Source organism: Caloenas nicobarica, chromosome 37 (assembly GCF_036013445.1).
Source record: "Caloenas nicobarica isolate bCalNic1 chromosome 37, bCalNic1.hap1, whole genome shotgun sequence".
In the NCBI taxonomy this organism is placed as follows: Eukaryota; Metazoa; Chordata; class Aves; order Columbiformes; family Columbidae; genus Caloenas; species Caloenas nicobarica.
In genome coordinates, this window is record NC_088281.1 from 1976972 (window position 1) to 1996631 (window position 19660).

Genomic DNA, 19660 nt, shown 5'->3' on the forward strand with positions numbered 1-19660 from the left:
CTGAAATTGGCTCTGCCTGATGCCGGTCAAACTCCCGTTGTCTCCTCAGAGAGGTGACAACTGTAGCACGCCCACACTCATCCCCAGTTACAAGACTTTGCCATGTAAACCCAATACAGGGTGATAAAGTGTTGGATGTTACAAACTACTTGATCATGGAGAAGAAATGGAAAAGATCTTCTGTCAGCAACCTGAGGAAGTCACCAGTAAATGAGCAGGTTCCTATAAGGAACTGTAATTGCCCTGGCATTCACTGGCCAGGCAAAGCAGTGGGTATCAACAGTCCAGAAGATCTTGGGCCGACTGCTTAACATGGCTGCCTGGTGGGACAACAAGGGTGATGCTCACCTGGATCAGGAACTGGGAAACAAAGAAGAGCTGGTGAGGGATGTGAACATCAGTGTCCACCTTGGCTGTGGTGACCAGGCAACAGTGGCATTCCAGGCACCAGAGGGGAGGGAGGAAGGCCAGCAGCAGAGTGCAGGCTGGTGGGCTCCAGAGGAGAAGACTTTGACATACTGAGGGACAGCAGCCAATACAGGTGGTGACATGGAAGTCTGTCTGATGGGTGAAGGAGCTCAGGAAATCTGAGAAGCCTTGCAGGACAGCCTTGTGCTCCAGAGGAGTGTCATTCCTCTTGAGCCGTCCTGGCATGTCTCCTCACTCAAGTGGTGCATCAGGCACCCACTTTCCTACACATATTGTTTTGTCTTCATCAGAAAATGCTCCAGATCAATAAGATACCACCTCTTTGGGAAACGGGGAGGAGGGAGAGGGGCAAAGACAATAGAAGAAATACTGATTTATTCTTCTTTATTATGGAAATGCTCTCTATTTGGCTATTCCTTAAATCTCCCTAATCATCAAGACCAGACTTGAAGCCTTTAGGAAAATGATGCACAGAGCCTTGGCTTGTAAGGGCATTTTGGATGTTAATGAGCCCTCTGCTGCCGTGATCCTGAACTGCAGCTGCTGAAAGAAGGAACAAACCTCTGATGAAGTGAAAGGCAGAAGTGGAACTCCAGTTTCTGAGGGTGCTTGGGACCCCATGAAGGGCCAGCACTGACACAGCTGTGAGGGAAACAACCAGTCGAGGTCCCTGTCCCTGGAGGCTGGTGAAGGAAAGACTTGGAGACACTGGTTACAGGTGGTGAGGGCAATGTGGAGGTGGCTCTGATGCCCTGTCAGCCCTTGATGCTTGTTTATCACCAGAATGGCTGAGACTTGACCCCTGGGACCTGGTAGATTTTTCTCAAATGTTTTTCAAGGCTTTTTGTGTGGTCAGTGTGAGTGTTTTGTGTTTTGGGGGTGGGTTTTATGTCAAGTGCTGTTGCTTTAGCTGCAAGGCTCTGGTTTTCTGTGGAGTTGGAAATGCCTGTGAGTTCTTCACAACTCATCAATCTTCTTTTATACCCCTGGCAATGGTCACCAATCACCTCAATGTCCCAGTCTCAAACTTGCTTGAATCCTCTATTTGGATCCATATCCCATCACTCCAGGATGTTCATGCATCCACCAGGTTCATGGATATTTCCTGAGGTCCATCCAGGACTGGGCAGTGTAAGAGAGGAGCAGAGCAGGGAAACCTCATGGGCCATGCCTGAGCACAGCCCCCCCAGCAGCAGCCATTCCCCATCTCCCAGGCACAGCCATGCCCACAGCATGCAAATGTCACTGCCATATATGATTAGCCCAAGAGAGGCCTTTCTTCCTTCCTTCCATATTCCCAGGAAAGTCTTTCTCCTATTCCTCCTCCACCTGCAGACAACAACTGCTTTCCATTCCTGGGCTCAGCCATGGCTGTAAGGGTTCACTAAACCATCAGCCATCTAATTGCTTCTCCCTGACATGCCCTGTCCCTCTCCCACACCTACACATGGCCAATCTCTGCTGCTCAGGGCCTCCCGCTCTTCAGAAGAGGCCTTGAGCTCTTTGGTTCTTCCTGGTGATTATTATAAACTTCCTCGCTCTCCCCAGAGTTCATGGTGAGCTCTCTTGTCCATAACAGCCCCTTTATGACCATGGCTTACTAAATGGGTGTCTTTTTATGATCATTTGTGCAGAAAGGGTAGTCACAGGAAGCACCCAATATGTCAAAACTGATGCTGAGTGAACTGCCATGAAGACCTGATGAGTTACGCCTGTGTCTCTCCTGGAAGGAGTCTGTCCCGAGAAGGGCATCCAGCTTCTGCCACTCTCTGCAGAGGCACATGAGCAGTGTCCGTGCACCTGGGGACACAAAGGGTGACTTTTGCCAAACCAGCCTTCATCTGAACCACTTAGATGTGTACTTGTGGATGAGGTATGGTCTTATAGTGCAAATACCTATTTAATTGTCATTGGAGGGGCTACCACAGACGCAGAGTACTATGTTACAGATATTTAAATGTAAGCACGTTAAACTTTTTATTTTCTTTAAAAACTGACATTCCTAGACAAAGTACACAAACACTTGAAGGATTATTCACGCCTTTTACACATGACTATCCACAGAAGGCCCACCAACTTTGCATCTCAAGAAACTGGATGGGAGAGTTGAAGGGAAGGATGGTTTGGGCTCTGTCCTGGGACCTGGGAAACTGAAACGTGCTCCCATCCCCCCAGCACCCTGCCCTCCTCAGTGAGGGGTGTGAGACATTCTGCCAGCGAGGTCTGAACTCACAGGCATGACAAGTATCTTATGTCTAACTGCAGCCAATGGTGTCCCGCCAGCTAAAGATTTGAGCTTCCGTCCCTGGAATTATTTAAAAGATGTGGAGATGTGGCACTTAGGGATATGGTTTAGTGGTGGCCTTGGCAGTGTTTGATTTATGGTTGGACTCCATGTTCTTAAGGGTCTTTTCCAGCCTAAATGATTCTATGATGCCATGATTCTATGATTTGGGGTGAAACCATTTCAATTCCCATCACCTCCAACTCCCCTTGAGTGCGGCTGTTGCTTTGCACAGCTCTCCTGGCTATCCAGGCAGGTTGGGCACTGGTTTGGTGCCTACATGGGAAGTTTTACCCTTCCTGGGGTAAAAGACGGTTGAGGAAAGACTGTTGTAGAGATTTGGGTCACAGGGGTTTGAAGCAATCCTTCCAAAATCTGAGCAGGCTGAGCTTTGGAGCCCAGGAAAAATCGAGATGCTCTGAAGGATGTTTTAGAAGAGTGGTACTACCACTAATAACAGTAACAGGGAACTCCTTATTCTCACTGATGATGATGATTAACTAAAAGTCTTTAGTTTCATTCCTAACAGTCATTCTTGCTTTTCAAAACATCTACTACACCTCAGTAGTTGTCTTGAGAGAAGTTCTTAAAACAATGCTTTTTCTCTCTTTTTTTTTTCTATTGTATAAAGAGTGCACCTCTTGGACAGAATTACCCCCAAATCATGCTTCTTTCATAACTTTTCTCCTTTTTTTTCCCTGGTGTGAGGTGGAGGTGGCATAGGAGAATAGTTTCTTTTTGAGACAAAGAAGGCCAAGGAACAGATCCCAGGTCAGCAAGAAGGCACAAAGGAAGCCAGAATCTTTATGTAGTGTGCACTGACACAACACTGTTACCTGCATTTCCATTCTCAAAAGTCCCAACTGTGCAGCAGACTCTGGACTTCTGAGCTCCTTCATCTGCCCTGCGTGACACCATGTAAAATGGAACTACCCCAGTCAAATGGCTGGTTTTGATTCTCTTCACAGCCTGAAGCACCACATGGCTTAGGAGACAAGACAGGATGCACAAAAAAACCTCACATACTCTTCACTTAAAGTTTAGGTGTTTAATGGCATCTCAGGAGACAAGACATGCTGATTCCTGGGTTCAAGGAGCTTGTCAAGTGCTTCGTCATCATGTCTGTAATGGTGGCTTTGATATCTGTCTGATGTCCAGGCTCTGTACATGGATGCTGACACCTCTTGAGCAACCTGCTCTGAAAGGGTCAACAAGTTGGGCATGAGTATAGCAAAAAAGAAGAACTTGGGTTTGGGTAAATGAAAAGAGTGCAGAAGTTGTTGTCAGGCCTGTTTGGGTACTTTTAAAGCAGCCCTGCACCTCATGTGATGTATTTCTGTGATCAGACGGAACCTGAGAGATTTCTCTAAATTGAAAATATGAGGAGGAAGGAAGGACAGCATCATTCAGGCTCAAAGGGAGCTCAGGAGGTGTCTTGACCAACCTCCTGCTCAAAGCAGGGTCAGACCAGATTACTCAGGGTTTTATCCTACCTTATACAGAAGAATACTGCACGGGATGATGCTGAATGCCTTGCTGACTTCAGGTAACGGACCATCAATGTTCTCCCCGCATCCAGCAACACAGTCCTTTCCTCACAGAAAGCAAAGAGGATGGACAGGGACAACCTGCCCTGGGTAAACCCTGTCACCTTCTCTTTCAGACACCCAGAAATGGGGTCAGGGTGGACATGCTCTGGGACACAGCCTTTAGTTACCCTGCTCACTGTCCTGGTTTTATCAGAAACAAGTTGCTCTTTTAGTGAATTTCCCTGTCATCTAAAGTCTTCTTACTAACTGCAGTTTTCCTGAAAGTTAGATACATGTTTTGGTAGACATAGCAATGGAATGCAAGGTCATTGATAATGATGCATCTCGCGAGATGTGCAAGCAGGAGGTGAACTGAAAATTGACCAACTAAAGTATTCGATCCCATTAACGTCATACTTCATATAAAAGTGGGGGATCACGAGGATCTCGTCCCTGTTTTCCTTATGGCCAGCATTGGGAGAGGACCTTGCGAGTTGTCCCTGCAAACTGAGGGCTAGTGACAGACTGAATCCAGCTCCGGTTGGCTGCAGTGTCCAGCCCAGGACTTCGGGTGCCAGCCCCACATCTGCCGGAGCAGTTGCCGGGACTTTCAAGATTGGTTTTGTATATTTTGTATTATTTTCTCTATTTCATATTAGTAGCATTAGTAAAACATTTTTAATTTTTCCAACTCTCTTGTCTCTGTCCTTCTTCCTCCTCCCAATTGCCTGTCCTTAGTGGGATGAGGGGAGAGGGAGGGGCTGAAGGGGGAAGGGGTGGAAGAGGGAGTTAACAATACATCTGCCACGGTTTTATTTTCACCCCGCAAGCAAACCACAGCACTCAACCATTGGCCATTTCGAAAAGTGCACACGATGTGTGAGAGCTGCCAGTGGTCAGGGAGTCCCCCCAGTCTCCATGAGCTTTCAAAAATGGTGGAGAGTGGCCTCACTGTGACATGGTCCTGCTGTCTCAGCTCCTGGGATGCTGCCCCTCCTGTCCCATAGACTGGAAAGGATTGTGTTAGTTCCAGGGACCCCTGACTTGATCCCCATCCACTGCTGGTTGTTCTGCCTCCAGTGACAGAGGCCTGAGACACCTTGCTGGTGAAGATGGAGGACCAGAGACACAGAGAATATCACTTCTTTCCATTATTAAATCAATGAGTGGCCACAAGGTTTCTTTGTTTCTCCTTTCCTGAACTAGGAACAGCTCATTATGGGGCCCTTGAATTGCCTTACAGGTCTAGACTGAGTTTTGCTCTGGCCTGTTGCTGTGCTTGGAGGCTGCTGTCCTTGCAGACCAGATGAACTAACTTCTGCCACCCTGCCTTGGCAGTTTATTCCATCCGTGTCACAGCTCTGTCTGCAACAGTGACAGCTCCAGCTCAGCCAGTCAGGTCCCTGGCTGAGGCCATTGCCTCACATCTGGGCTGAACCACCCCAGCTGTGGCACCAGGAAACCTCTGAGTCGCCCCATGGAAACCTGGTACCAAGTGTCCAAGAGCCCATGTGTGCAAAGGCTTTGCTTCAGAGCACAGACATGACATGGTCAAAAGATTGATGAACGTCTCTCTAGATCTGAGTGTATAAAAGCAAAATATAATGCCTAAATTCATTCAGATGAAGAGATTCCTCCCCTAGCTTGGAGAATTTAGATCCTTTGCTGTAATATTCCTGGTGTCCTGTCTAATGATGGGACAAGAAAAGATGATTCTCATACCAATTTATTTTCTAATAGAAAGAATACAATGCTGGTAAGAAGTGCCTCTGCAGAGGAGAGAGAATCAACATCACTGATTACTTGAGGTTGTTTCAAAGGATGTGCCCCTGGAGCCCCAGGGACACATGGAGGGAGCCCAGAGGGGACAGAGGAAGGGACATCATGGGCTGCTCCTGTGCTGCTGAGCTGGGCTGGGCTCCTGGGACAGAGGGAGCTCATGGCAAGCGGCAGCGCTGCAGAGAGACAGCTCTGCCCAGGAGCAGCTCCTCTGCAAAGCGCAGCAGGGCTGAGGGCTCTGCCTGCAGCACCGACGACAGAGGAGCCAGGTAGAGACAGGGAAATGCAGTCTGGGGTGGTGAGATGGCTGAGAGATCACTGGGGGAGAAATCTTCACAGTCCTTAACACAGTAAGTCTCTGGGTGCAGGGTGGTGCAGATGAGGATCCTGCAATTATCTCCCAGAGCTGGCAGATCCCATGGCTGGAGTGGAGGAGAAGGATCTGTTCCTTAGCATGGACAGGGCACGACAGCTGCCATCTCCCAGCTGCAGGGTGCCCAGGGCTGTCCTGCAGAGCAGGGTCCCTGCACCCCAGGGCTGTGCCGGGGCAGGGACTCTGCCGCCTGCAAGGGTCAGCGCTCAGCCTGCCCGGGGAGATCCCAACAACACTGAGGGGAGAAGCTGTGGGGGGAAGGAGCGACCCCCAGCAGGGCAGGGTCATTCTGCCTCTGGGTTCTCCGTGGGTCAGGGCTGCTCTTCCAATAGGAGGTTTCAAGGAGAAGATCTATACAGGTATTACTACAAAGATCAGGCGCTTTCCCGAGTCTGTCCTTTCGGTTTCCTATTCCAAGACTTGGGGAGTGGGGGGATGGAGGAAAGGATAAATGCAAAAGGAGCTCTCGAGTTGTAAGCAGTCACTGATACTCCTGAACTGCAACTCAGAGTCATCAGTACATCTGCCAGAAGCCTTATAACATCCCTTCACCACCCCTCTGCCTATGGACAGCAGCAGCATCACCTTGGCTGGACACATCTGGCTTAGATGGACCTGTCCTTTTTTGGAGCCTGCAAACCTCTGCTCTCAGCAGTGCCTGGTGGCTTTTCAGGGTAACATGGCAGTGTGATCAGCCTCCATCTCAGAAAGGTGCCAGCCCAGGGCAGCTGGAGCAAGACAGAGGGACAGAGCAGCTGCCCTCACTCTGCACTGACCCACAGGCATCCTCTGGTCTCGCAGGACTCGCTCTGTTCTCTCTGAGTGCAGCAGAAATGCTGAGGGTTTCTGACACCCAACAACACTCTCCAGGGGAATTGCAGGAAGCTGCAAAAAAACAAGCCTCTCAAACTGCCTTGTTCCGTCCTGGTTCATTATCACTAGGAGAGCAGATGCTGACAGTCCCTTCTGCACCAGGAACGGGTCCATCTGACACAGCTGAACCCCAGGTCTGTCCCCTGCCCCCCGTTCCATGACCCCTGCTGCAGAGCAGGGCTGACTCCTGGGCAGCCAGCGGGCACAGGCCCTGCTCCTCACGGCACCTCCAGCCAGCACCACCCAGGGCTCAGCCACGGACCCGAAGGAAGGTCGGGAAAAGGACAAGGGGGTGTGGAGCAGGGGAGGGTGTGTGGGAAATGGCTTCGGTTTTTCCCAGAGAAGTCTCATCTAAACTGTCACTGTCTTTTCCTCCTTGCACAGGTCCTCATGCCCACAGGCAGCGAATGTCCAACAGCAGCTCCATCACCCAGTTCCTCCTCCTGGCGTTCACAGACACACGGGAGCTGCAGCTCTTGCACTTCTGGCTCTTCCTGGGCATCTACCTGGCTGCCCTCCTGGGCAACGGCCTCATCATCACCACCATAGCCTGTGACCAGCACCTCCACACCCCCATGTACTTCTTCCTGCTCAACCTCGCCCTCCTCGACCTGGGCTGCATCTCCAGCATTGTCCCCAAATCCATGGCAAATTCTTTATGGGACACCAGGGTCATCTCATATGTAGGATGTGCTGCACAGATGTTTTTGTTTCTCTTTTTCATTTCAGCAGAATATTTTCTTCTCACCATCATGTCGTATGACCGCTACGTTGCCATCTGCAAACCCCTGCACTACGGGACCCTCCTGGGCAACAGAGCTTGTGTCCACATGGCAGCAGCTGCCTGGGCCAGTGGGTTTCTCCATGCTCTGCTGCACACGGCCAATACATTTTCACTGCCACTGTGCAAGGGCAATGCCCTGGACCAGTTCTTCTGTGAAATCCCACAGTTCCTCAAGCTCTCCTGCTCAGACAGCTCCCTCAGGGAACTTGGGCTTATTGTGGTTAGTGCCTGTTTAGTTTTTATGTGTTTTGTGTTCATTGTGCTCTCCTACGTGCAGATCTTCAGGGCTGTGCTGAGGATCCCCTCTGAGCAGGGACGGCACAAAGCCTTTGCCACGTGCCTCCCTCACCTGGCCGTGGTCTCCCTCTATGTCACCACTGCCTTGTTTTCCTACCTGAAGCCCCCCTCCATCTCCTCTCCTTCCCTGGACCTGGTGGTGTCTGTTCTGTACTCAGTGGTGCCTCCAGCAGTGAACCCCCTCATCTACAGCATGAGGAACCAGGAGCTCAAGGATGCCCTGTGGAAACTCATATCTTAGTGTTTTCTGAAGCAATAAACTGCTCATCTCCTTCTACATAGCAGTTTTAATGTAACTAGTTAGAGGTCCAGCCTCTCATCTGTATTTTCTCTTGTTATTAGCCTTTTTTTAAATTGTGATAACATTTTCATCCCCTTTCTAATTCACTGTCTGCTTTTCTTTTATAACCCCTGGCTGTGTAAATGAGGATACATGATCTGTCTGTATTTAAACAAAATAAAGCATCCTGTAGTGACTTGTTTTTCAATATATATCCTTCCTGCAAGGCCTGTTTGGAGCTGCAGGGACAGTTCCTGTGTGCATGGGAGAAGGGGAAAAGAGTCCAGCCTGGCAGCACTGCCAGGGAGCAGCAGCGCTTGGCCTTCCAGAGCTGTTCTCGTTCCACTCCCACACTCTCCTTCTCATCCCTTGTGTTGGTGCAAGGCCTGAGTGCTCTGGCAGCCTGGTCACCGTCCTGCTGTGTGTGAGTCCTGTGAGCGCAGGCAGGGACAGGCCATGGGCACTGCTGTGACAGAGCTGGCCTCAGAACCACCTTCCATTAAGAACAGTGATCTCCTGAGAACAGTGCCTGAAGGTTTAGGTCTTCTTCAAAAGCTTTTCTGAAGAATATGCCCAAGAAACTGGCAGATGAAACATCAGTGTGCAGCTAAAAGGTGTGTGTGTGCAGGGCTGGGCACACAGCAGTGTCCTCTCACAGCCAGGCCTCCTGCCAGAGACCTGCAGAACCAGCATAGCAGGGGCTGGGCTGTGCCCGTGTGCACTGGACACCCCGCGGAAGCTGCCCCAGGACAATCATCATGCACTGGCCCCTCACAACCACCATTTCCAGCCCTGGCCTCTCACCCCAGCTCACAGAGGTTGTCTTCCCTCCATGGAGGGACACTGAATGAGTAGCTCAGCAATCCAAGTTTGCATTGTACAGATGAGATGTGAGCATGCACATAATGTACACGAGTTGACATGAACCCAAGTGAGCACAAACGCCATCAGTTATTCCAGGGGGTTCCATGAAGGCCCATGGGACAGACAGTGTCTCGAGGTCACTTCATGTTGAGAGTAACATCCCATGGGAAACCACCAGAATGCAGCACTGGGATGTGCTTCCTTGAACTGAGATCCCTCCCTGTGTCCATTCCACGTGACATGGGACATCTCAGACGAATACAGAGCAGGGGGACACACCTTAGGGCTGAGGTACCTCACATCCCTTCGGAGTGGCAACAGGAGGTTTTCATTGAACAGATGAGCTGTGAGCATGCACGTCATGTATGTGAGGTGAGAGGAACCTCAGGTGAAATGAGCCCAGGTCAAAACAAACAGCCATTCCTTGAGGTTCCATGAAGGCCTGTGGGGCAGACAGTGTCTAGAGCTCACTTCATGTTGGATGTTACATACCAGAGAAATCAGCCTAGATGCAGCACTGGGATATTTCCCCACTTAAATCGTTAGTAGGAAATATATTTGATAACTTTGATAGAAGAAACATACAATCATCTGGTCAGGTCCTGGGCCATAGGGGTTTTATGGATGGGTATGGTGTGTTATGACATCAGTTGTGTCTCAGGCACTCATAATCCAGTAAGCAGTATGTGACTGTGAAGGGGACAGTGAGGTCAGTTCTGTCTCTGGAGGTGACAGCCCAGCAGCAGGAACGTGGCTGGGAAAGAACCTCTGCATAAGTACCCACAGGCCCTACCCAGGAAGAGGCCTTGGAGACAGGTTGTCATGTCCATCCTACCTGAGAACATGATGGGACAGAAACAGGGACATGCTCATGTCTATCAGAGAAGCTGAAGGTCCAGCAGCAGTCATGGTGAGGTTACTTCTCTCTGGTCTAGTGGAAGACCACAAGAAGACTAACAGGTAGGGTTCCCTGCTTGATGGGCAGTTTCTGAGGTGGTATAGCTTTCCCAAGTAGTAGGAACAACCAGGAGAGGAAAAAAAAGCTACCAAGTGCAGACTGGGAAGTGGAGACTGGATATCAGGAGGAAAAAATGTCACTGGAAGGGCAGTGCTGTGGTGCAAGAGGCCACCCAGAGGGAGCTGGATCAGCCCATGGTTTGTGTTCCAAAGAACAGCCAGTGCAGGTGCAGACACATCAGTGAAGGGACAGAAATGCTGGGGTGAGAGCAGGTGGGGAAGCAGATGGGTGTCTGCAGCCTGCAGGGAAAGAGGGGCAGGTGTAGGACTGTGCAGAACAGTCTGCAATGAAGATGACAAAGGCCACTGTTGAGGCTGGAAGGAACCAACAGGACCCAGGTCTCTGACCCCTTGGCCATGGAAGTTGTCTCTGACACTGAGGTCCATGAGAAGACATGTTGTCCTCATGGCACTGGGGCCTCGTTGCCTCCTTGCAGCCCCATGGGGAAGCTGGAAGGTGTTGTACCAGTGTTGTCCTTCCCTCGGCCTTGCACACCCACATCCCACGGTCCCAGGCAGAGCCCTGAGCCGTGTGTGAGGGACAGGATCCCCCTTCCCGTTGCCTGGAGGTCATGGCTTCTCCTTTCTGCTTCAGAAAGCAAACCAAGGGGTTTCTGAGCATCAGAGCTGAAGAAAACACTAAAAGGAGACCTCATGGTGGCTACAGCTTCCTCACAAGGGGAGAAGGAAGGGTAGGTACTGAGCTCTTCTCTCTGGTGACCAGTGACAGAACCCAAGGGAATGGCAGGAAGATGTGCCGGGGGAGGGTCAGTTGGACATGAGGAAAAGGTTCTTCACCCAGAGGTGCTGGACACTGAACAGGCTCCCCAGGGAGGGGTCACGGCCCCAATTCTGACAGTGTTCAAGAAGAGACTGGACAACATCCTCAGACACACGGTGTGAACTGTGAGGTTGTCCTGTGGAAGGACAGGAGTTGGACTCAATGATCCTGGAACACAAGAGGTTCCACTTCAATATGAGAAGAAACTTTTTCAGAATGAGGGTGACAGGGCCTGGAACAGGCTGCCCAGGGAGGTTGTGGAGTCTCCTTCTCTGCAGACATTCAAAACCTGCCTGGTTCCTCTGTAACCTCACGTGGGTGTTCCTGCTCCAGCACGGGGATTGGACTAGATGATCTTTTGAGGTCCCTTTAAATCCCCAGCATTCTGCGATTCTGTGATTCTGTGATCCTTGTGGGTCCCTTCCAACTCAGAACATTCTATCATTCTATGAAATACTAGGTCAAAAGTCTATGTTTTCATTGTACAGATGAGTTGTAAACATACCCATCATGTGCATGTCCACTGTGTGCATGTGGTAAGATGAACCCAAGGGAGCACAAATGCTATCAGCTCTTCCTTGGGGTGCCATAAAGGTCAGTGGGAGAGAGATGGTGTTGAGGGATCTCTTCCAACCTGCGTTATTCTAGGATTCCATGAATATTTTCTTGGAGAGCTCTTTCACATCAGAACAGGCACAGGAAGAGGAAGAAGAAGAAAAAAAAAAGAGGCAGAAGCAGAGATATAAAATGCCCCAGTATAAATACAGCAGCTCCTCTGAGGAACGTTTCTCCACTCAAACCCTTGATAGGAAATCTATTAGATACATTTGATGAAACCAGCTTAGTTTTACCTGCTCACACACTGGAGCACAAGGAGGGCGATGGCTGGGTACGATGTCATGTGCTCAGCTGTGTCTCAGGAACTCACAGTCCAGTAGGAAGCCAATGGCTGTGGAGGGGACTGTGAGTCACTTGTGCCTCTGCAGGGGACAGGCCGACAGCAGGAACAGGGCTGGGAAAGGGACTGGGGGGTCACACATACGAGACGAGCAATCGGGCCCAATCAGCATGATTTATGAAAGGCAGGTCCTGCCTGACCAACCTGATCTCCTCCTGTGACAAGGTGACTGGCTTAGCAGATGAGGGAAAGTCTGAATCCGCCACACAGGCTGTGTATGTTGTGTACTTAGACTTCAGTAAAGCCTTTGACACCGTATCGCACAGCATCTCCTGGAGCAGCTGCAGCTCATGGCCTGGATGGTGTATCTGCGATGGATAAAGAACTGGCTGGAGGGCCGGACCCAAAGAGTTGTGGTGAACGGAGCCAAACCCAGTTGGCGGCCGGTCATGCGTGGTGTCCCCAGGGCTCAGTATTGGGGCCAGTTCTGTTTAATCTCTTTACCAATGATCTGGATGAGGGGATCGAGTGCACCCTTAGTAAGTTTGCAGATGACACAAAACTGGGTGGGAGTGTTGATCTGCTGGAGGACAGGAAGGCCATACAGAGGGATCTTGCCTGACTGAGGTCAATTGTATGAGGTTCAACAAGGCCAAGCACCGGGTCCTGCACTTGGGTCATAACAATCCCCTGCAACAACACAGGCTTGGGGAAGAGTGGCTGGAAAGCTGCCTGGCGGAAAAAGACCTGGAGGTGTTGATTGACAGGTGCTGAACATGAGCCAGCGTGTGCCCAGGTGGCCAAAAGGCCAATGGCCTCCTGGTGTGCATCAAGAATAGTGTAGTGGGCAGAACCGGGGCAGCGATCATCCCCTTGTACTTGGTGCTGGTGAGGACACAACTCAAATCCTCAGTTCGGTTTTGGGTTCCTCACTGTAGGAAAGACCTTGAGGTGCTGGAGTGAGTGCAGAGGAGGGGACAAGGCTGTTGAGGGTCTGGAGCACAAGTCTTCTGAGGAGTAGCTGAGGGACCCGGGGGTGTTTAGCCTGGAGAAAAGGAGACTGAGGGGAGACCTTTTCACTCTCTACAACTACCTGAAAAGAGGTTGTAGCATGGATGGTGTTGGTCTTCTCCTGAGTAGCAAGTGATAGGATGAGAGGAAATGGCCTCAGCTTGTGCCAGAGAAGGTTCAGAATTGATATTGGGAAACATTTCTTCATGGAAAAGGTTGTGAAGCAGTGGAACAGGCTGTCCGGGGAAGTGGTTGAGTCACCATTGCTGGAGGTGTCTAAAAGATGTATAGATGTGGTTCTTAGGGTTTAGTGCAAGAGTTGGGTTATGGTTGGACTCGATGATCTCAATGGACTCTTCCACCGGAAATGATTCTATGATTCGATGATCCTTTCTGGAATATTAATAGCTGATAGTTCAGCTCATGACTTGTTTCTGGGATGTGTGCTTTTAAGCTCACAACTTCCAGTGTCTCTGATAGGGCAGCGGAAGGCACCTAACTGGAACCCTAACTGTGAGATTCCCTCTGCTGAAGGACCTTTTTGGGTTTTGATTTCGCCACCTGGAAGCCCCTGGGAGCCCTTGCGAGAGTGGCGGAGGTGGCGTGGGCGTTACCACAGTGATGGCGATCACACTCCCACCCCTCACCTTGAAAAAGCCTCAGGGACAGCAGTTCCTGTGTGAAGAAAGGCAGAGGGAGCTGGGGCTCTTGAGCTTGGAGAAGAGGAGACTGAGGGGTGACCTCATTCATGGGGATCAATATGTGAAGGGTGAGTGTCATGAAGATGGAGCCAGGCTCTTCTGGGTGACAACCAGTGATAGGACAAGGGGCAATGGGTGCAAACTGGAACACAGGAGGTTCCACTTAAATATGAGAAGAAACTTCTTCTCAGTGATGGTAACAGAGCCTGGACCAGGCCGCCCAGGGAGGTTGTGGAGTCTCCTTCTCTGCAGACATTCCAACCCACCTGGACACCTTCCTGTGTAACCTCATCTGGGTGCTCCTGCTCTGGCGGGAGGATTGGACTGGAGGAACTTTCAAGGTCCCATCTGTCACAGTCCATCCGATGATACACTCGTGATGGTTCATTTACCCTGATCTCGAAGCGCAAAATTAAGGCAACCAAAATGCCAAGCGGTTATAATTCAATCAAACAGTGTTACTTTATTATTTTGATTGTAAAGCGGCACACGATAGAGAGTGGAGAAAAAGGAAAGGAAAGAAAGGGGGAAAAAAAAGGGTTGGCTACCACTACGAGATCCAAAGGCGTCCCTATGGTCTCGGGTGTCGTGAGAAGAGTCCTGCCGGTTCTCCGTTGTGATCCGTGATCCTTTGGTGGGGAGAGCTCAGCGATGTCCCATCGGGAATCGTCTTTCATGCTTCTTCACCCTGCTTTGCTCCCATGGATTGAGGCCAATCTCTGCCTTTGTTTCGCAATCCAGGCTGAACTGCGCAGGCCTGAAGAGTCCCCGCTTCGCTTGCCAGAACCCGTCTGTGCCTGCATCGCCTCGGTTCAGGGGTCTCTTACTGGTCCATTGGGTGACCTCAAGACCTTCGTCAAGCCTCTGCGCATGCTCTTCTTCACTGGCCTTAGTAGCAGGGAGGAGGTGGGGGCAAGTTTGGCTGAGGCAGCAGGTGGAATCCGTACAGCAGCCATTGTTACCTGTAGCCCCCGGGTCAGAGAGACCTGTATAACAGAACCTTTTTCGTCAGGCCTCTCTCCAAGTCGTTGTCCAATTCTTTCTATCAGGACATCTGTTCTCCAAGTCCCTGATGGCGATGTTCAGGCAAATACTGTTCTTCGGACCGACTCTTATACCTTCCAATCCCTGATTTCTGTGATTCTGTGAGATGGAGGGGCCAGGAGAGGGAGATGTGAGGAGATGGATGGATTAGGAAATAGACACACCAAGAGAGGGAGGGTCGGGTGGGTGGTGTGTGGAGAGCTCGGGATGGACAGATGGACAGAGACACGAGGTGATGGAGACACCAGGAGATGGAGATGGAGGGACCAGGAGGTGGGTGAGAAGATGGGGATGGACAGATGGACAGATGAGGGTGGAGACACCAGGAGATGGAGAATGAGGGTCAGGTGGGTGGTGGGATGAGGAGATGGAGGGATGGCCATGTGGAGGGACGGACGGATGGACAGATGGATGATGGACAAGTAGACTCCGGACAACTAGATGCCCCCTGCTGGGCCCTCCGCTCACTCACACGTCTTGTTGGGTGACACCAACTTCCTGGTGGCCCCAAAATGGATCCAGATGAACTTCCCTGGGAGAGCAGCAGTGGCCACTGCCCCTGGCAGGCCCCACCCACAGACCCCACCCACAGGCCCCACCCCCTCCACTCACCAATCCGGAGGAGTTCGCGGGAGATGTTAGGGTCTTGTGTTTTCCATCCTCCAGATGAGGTTGGATGAAGTTGGGAAGATGTTTGGGGGTCTCAGTTGGGGTTCAACATCCTCCAGGTGGGACAAAGTTGGGGAGATCTTGGAGTCTTGGAGTTCAACGTTGTCAGCGTGAGGTGGGAGAACATTGAGGGAGATGGTTTATGTCTTGGGTTCTCCATCCTTCCAGGGGAAGAGTGATGAATTTGGGGAGATGTTTGCGGGTCTTGGTTGGGGTTCAACATCCTCCGGGTGGGACAACACTGAGGGAGATGTTGGGGGTCTTGGAGAACTCCACCGGCTAGATGAGGAGAGATGAAGTTGGGGGAGATGGTTGGGTCTTGGATACTCCATCCCCCAGGTGGGACAACACTGCGGGAGATGTTTTGGAGTCCTGGGTTCTCCACATTCCAGATGAGGTAGGACAAAGTTGGCAAAGATGTTTGGAGTCTTGGTTGGGGTTCAACATCCTCCAGGTGAAGAAGGCATGAAGTTGAGAAGGTGTTTGGGGTCTTGGGGTTCAATATCCTCCAGGTGGGACAAAATTGAGTGAGATGTTGGGGTTCAACATCCTCTGGATGACGTGGGACAACACTGCAGGAGATGTTTGGTGTCTTGGGGTTCTCCACCCTCTAGATGAGGTGGGACAATGTTGGAGAGATGTTTGGGGTCTTGGTTGGGGTTCAACATCCTCCATATGAGGTGGGGTGAATTTGGGGAGATGGTTGGGGTCTTGGGATTCTCCACCGGCTAGATGAGGTAGGACAAAGTTGGAGAGGTGTTTGGGGTCTTGGGTTCACTATTCCCCAGATGGGACAACATTGGAGGAGATGTTTGGTCTCAGCTGGAGTTCAACCTCCTCCGGGTGAGGTGGGGTGAAGTTGGGGGAGATGTTTGGTCTTGGGTTCCAACATCCTCTAGATGAGGTGCGGTGAAGTTAGGGAGATGGCTGGGGCTGAACATCCCCAGGTGAGGAGGGGGTAAGTTTGGGGAGAAGTTTTGAGGTCTTGGAGTTCAATACTCTCCACATAAGGTGGGACGAAGTTGGGGGAGATGTTGAGGTTCTGGTTGGCCCAAGGGGTCCAGACATGGGACATCAGGGCCTGGGTGGCACAATGGAGCTGGAGATGGGACATCATAAGACTTGGTGTCCCCAAAGTGTCCACGAATAGGACATCCTGAGTCTTGATGGCTTCACAGGGTCCAGGGATGTGACATCTTGGCCTGGGTGGCCCAAAGTGTCCGGGGATGGGACATTCTAGGTCTTTTTGGCCTAAGGGGTCCAGGGATGGGACATCCTGCTCTGCGTAGCCCAGAGGATACAGGGATGGGAAATTTTGGCTCTTGATGGCCCAAGGAGGCTGGAGATGGGACAATTTGAGTCCAGGGATGAGATATCCTGGGTCTGGGTGGCCCAGGTGGTCCAGGGATGGGACATCTTGGTCTTGGTGTCCCAAGATGGTTGGACATGGGACATCCTGATCTCGGTAGCCGAAAGGGTCCAGAGATGGGATATCCTGGGTCTTGATGTCCTCACAGTGTCCAGGGATGGGACATCTAGGCCTGGATGTCCCAAAGTGTCCAGGGATGGGACAGTTTAGGTCTTGGTGGCCCAAAGTGTCCAGGGATGGGACATCCTGGCCTGGGTGGTCCATGGGTTGGGGCATTTAACATCTTGATGGCTCAAGATGGCTGCAAATGGGACATCTTGAGTCCAGAGAAGGGATGTCCTTGGTCTTATTGTCCCCAAAGTGTCCAAGGATGGGACATCTTGGGTCTTGGTGGTCTAAGGGGTCCCAGGATAGAACATTTTCGGTATTGGTGGCCCAAAGTGTCCAGATGTGGGACATTTTATGTCCCGGTGGCCTAAGGGTTCCAGGGATGGCACATCTTGTGCTGACTGGCCCAAGGTATCCAGGGATGGGAAATTTTGGCTCTTGACGGCCCAAGGGCGCTGGAGATGGGACATTTTGGGTCCAGAGATGGCACAACCTTGGTCTTGGTGGAGCAAGAGGGCTGGAGATTGGACATTCTGCATCTTGGTGGCCCAAAGTGTCCAGCGATGGGAAATCTTCGGTGCAAGATTTGGACATCTTGGCCCGGGAGCTCCAGGGGTCCACGGGTTGGGACATCCTGGGTCTTGGTGGCCCAAAGAGTCCAGGGATGGGACATTTTGGGTCCAGGGATGGGACATTTTGTGTCCAGAGATGGGACATCTTGGATCTAGGGATGGGACATCTTGGTCTCAGTGGCCCAAAGTTTCCAGGGATGGGGCATTGGAGCTCTGAGATGGGTCATTTTGGTTCACAGTGGTCCAAGGAATCCAAAGATGGGACATCTTGGTCTTGGTTTCCCAAGATGGCTGGACATGGGACATTCTGGTCTTGGTAGCCGAAGGGGCCTGGAGATACGACATCCTGGGTCTTGGTGGCCTCACAGTGTCCAGAGATGGGACATCTATGCCTGGGTGTCCCAAAGTGTCCAGGGATGGGACATTTTAGGTCTTGGTGGCCAAATGTGTCCAGGGATGGGACATGTGGGGTCTGGGATTGGACATTTTATATCTTGGTGGCCTAAGGGGTCCAGAAAAGGGACATCCTGGGTCTTGGTGGTTCAAAGTGTCCAGGGATGGAACATCTTGGCCTGGGTGGTCCATGGATTGGGGCATTTTAGGTATTGGTGGCTCAAAGGGGCTGGAGATGGGACATATTGTGTCCAGAGCTGGGACATCCTGGGTCTTGTTGGCCCAAATGTCCAGGGATGGGACATCCGGGGTCTGGGATGAGACACCCTTGCTCTCTGTGGCCTAAGGGGTCCAGGGATGGGACATTTTTGGTCTTGGTGGTCCGAGGGGTCCAGGGATGGGTCATTTTAGGTCTTGTTGGCCCAAAGTCTCCAGGGATGGTACATTCGGGGTCTGGGATTGGACATTTTATGTCTTTGTGGCCAAAGTTGTCCAGAGATGGGAAATCTTGGTCTGGGTGGCCCAAGGGGGCTGGAGATGGGACATCTTAGGACTTGGTGTCCCCAAAGGGTCTAGGGATGTGACATCCTGGGTCTTGGTGTCCTCACAGTGTTCAGGGATGGGACATCTTGGCCTGGGTGGTCCAAGGGGTGCAAGGGTTGGGACATTTTAGGTCTTGGTGGCCCAAGATGGCTGCAAATGGGACATTTTTAGTCCAGGGATGAGATATCCTGGGTCTTGGTGGCCCAAAGTGTCCAGGGATGAGACATTTTAGGTCTTGGTAGCCCAAGGGGCCCAAGCATAGGATATTTTAGGTCTTGGTCACCAAATGTGTCCAGGCATGGGACATCCTCTGTCTTGGTGACCTCAAAGTTTTCAGGGATGAGACATCTTGGTCTTGGTCACCTAAAGGATCCAAGGATGGGGCGTTTTGGCACCTGATGGCCTCACAAAGTCCAGGCATGGGACATCTTGTTGGCCTAAGGGGTCCAGGGATTGGACATCAGGGGTCTGGTTGGCCCAAGAGGGCTGGAGATGGGACATCTTGGGTCCAGAGATGGGACATCTTGGTCTCGGTGGCCCAAGGGGTCCAGTGATGCGACATCTTCATCTTGGTGGCCCAAAGTGTCCAGGGATGGGACATTTTAGTTCTTCGTGGCCTAAGGGATCCAAAGATGGGACATCTTGGGTCTTGGTGGCCCAAAGTTTCCAGGGATGGGACATCTTGGCCTGGGTAGCCCAAGGGGGCTGGGGATGGGACATCTTGGGTCTAGGGATGGGACATCCTGCATCTTGGTGGCCCAAAGTCTCCAGGCATGAGACATCTTTGATCCAGGGATGCGATATTTTAGGTCTTGGTGGCCCAAAGTGTCCAGGAATGGGACATCTTGATCTTGGTGGCCCAAGGTGGCTGGAGATGGGACATCTTAGGACTTGGTGTCCCCAGAGTTTCCAAGGATGGGTCATCCTGGGTCTTGGTGGCTTCATGGGGTCCAGAGATGGGATATCTGGGCCTGGGTGGCCTAAAGTGTCTAGAGACGGGACATCCTGGATCCAGGGATGGGACATTTTAGGTCTTGGTCCCAGAGTCTCCATGGATGGGAT

The 19660-nt window shown here is 51.4% G+C and overlaps 1 protein-coding gene across 1 annotated transcript in view; it reads right to left on the reverse strand.

Moving 5' to 3' along the window:
- Window positions 1–276: 276 nt before the first annotated feature.
- Window positions 277–19660, reverse strand: part of LOC136001069 (olfactory receptor 14J1-like) — a gene marked incomplete at its 5' end in the record, with an annotated part of 52204 nt that continues 32820 nt past the window's right edge. The window contains one exon of the mRNA XM_065655117.1: window positions 277–360. Coding sequence (XP_065511189.1) covers window positions 277–360 — 84 coding nt within the window. The remainder of the gene's footprint in view (window positions 361–19660) is intronic.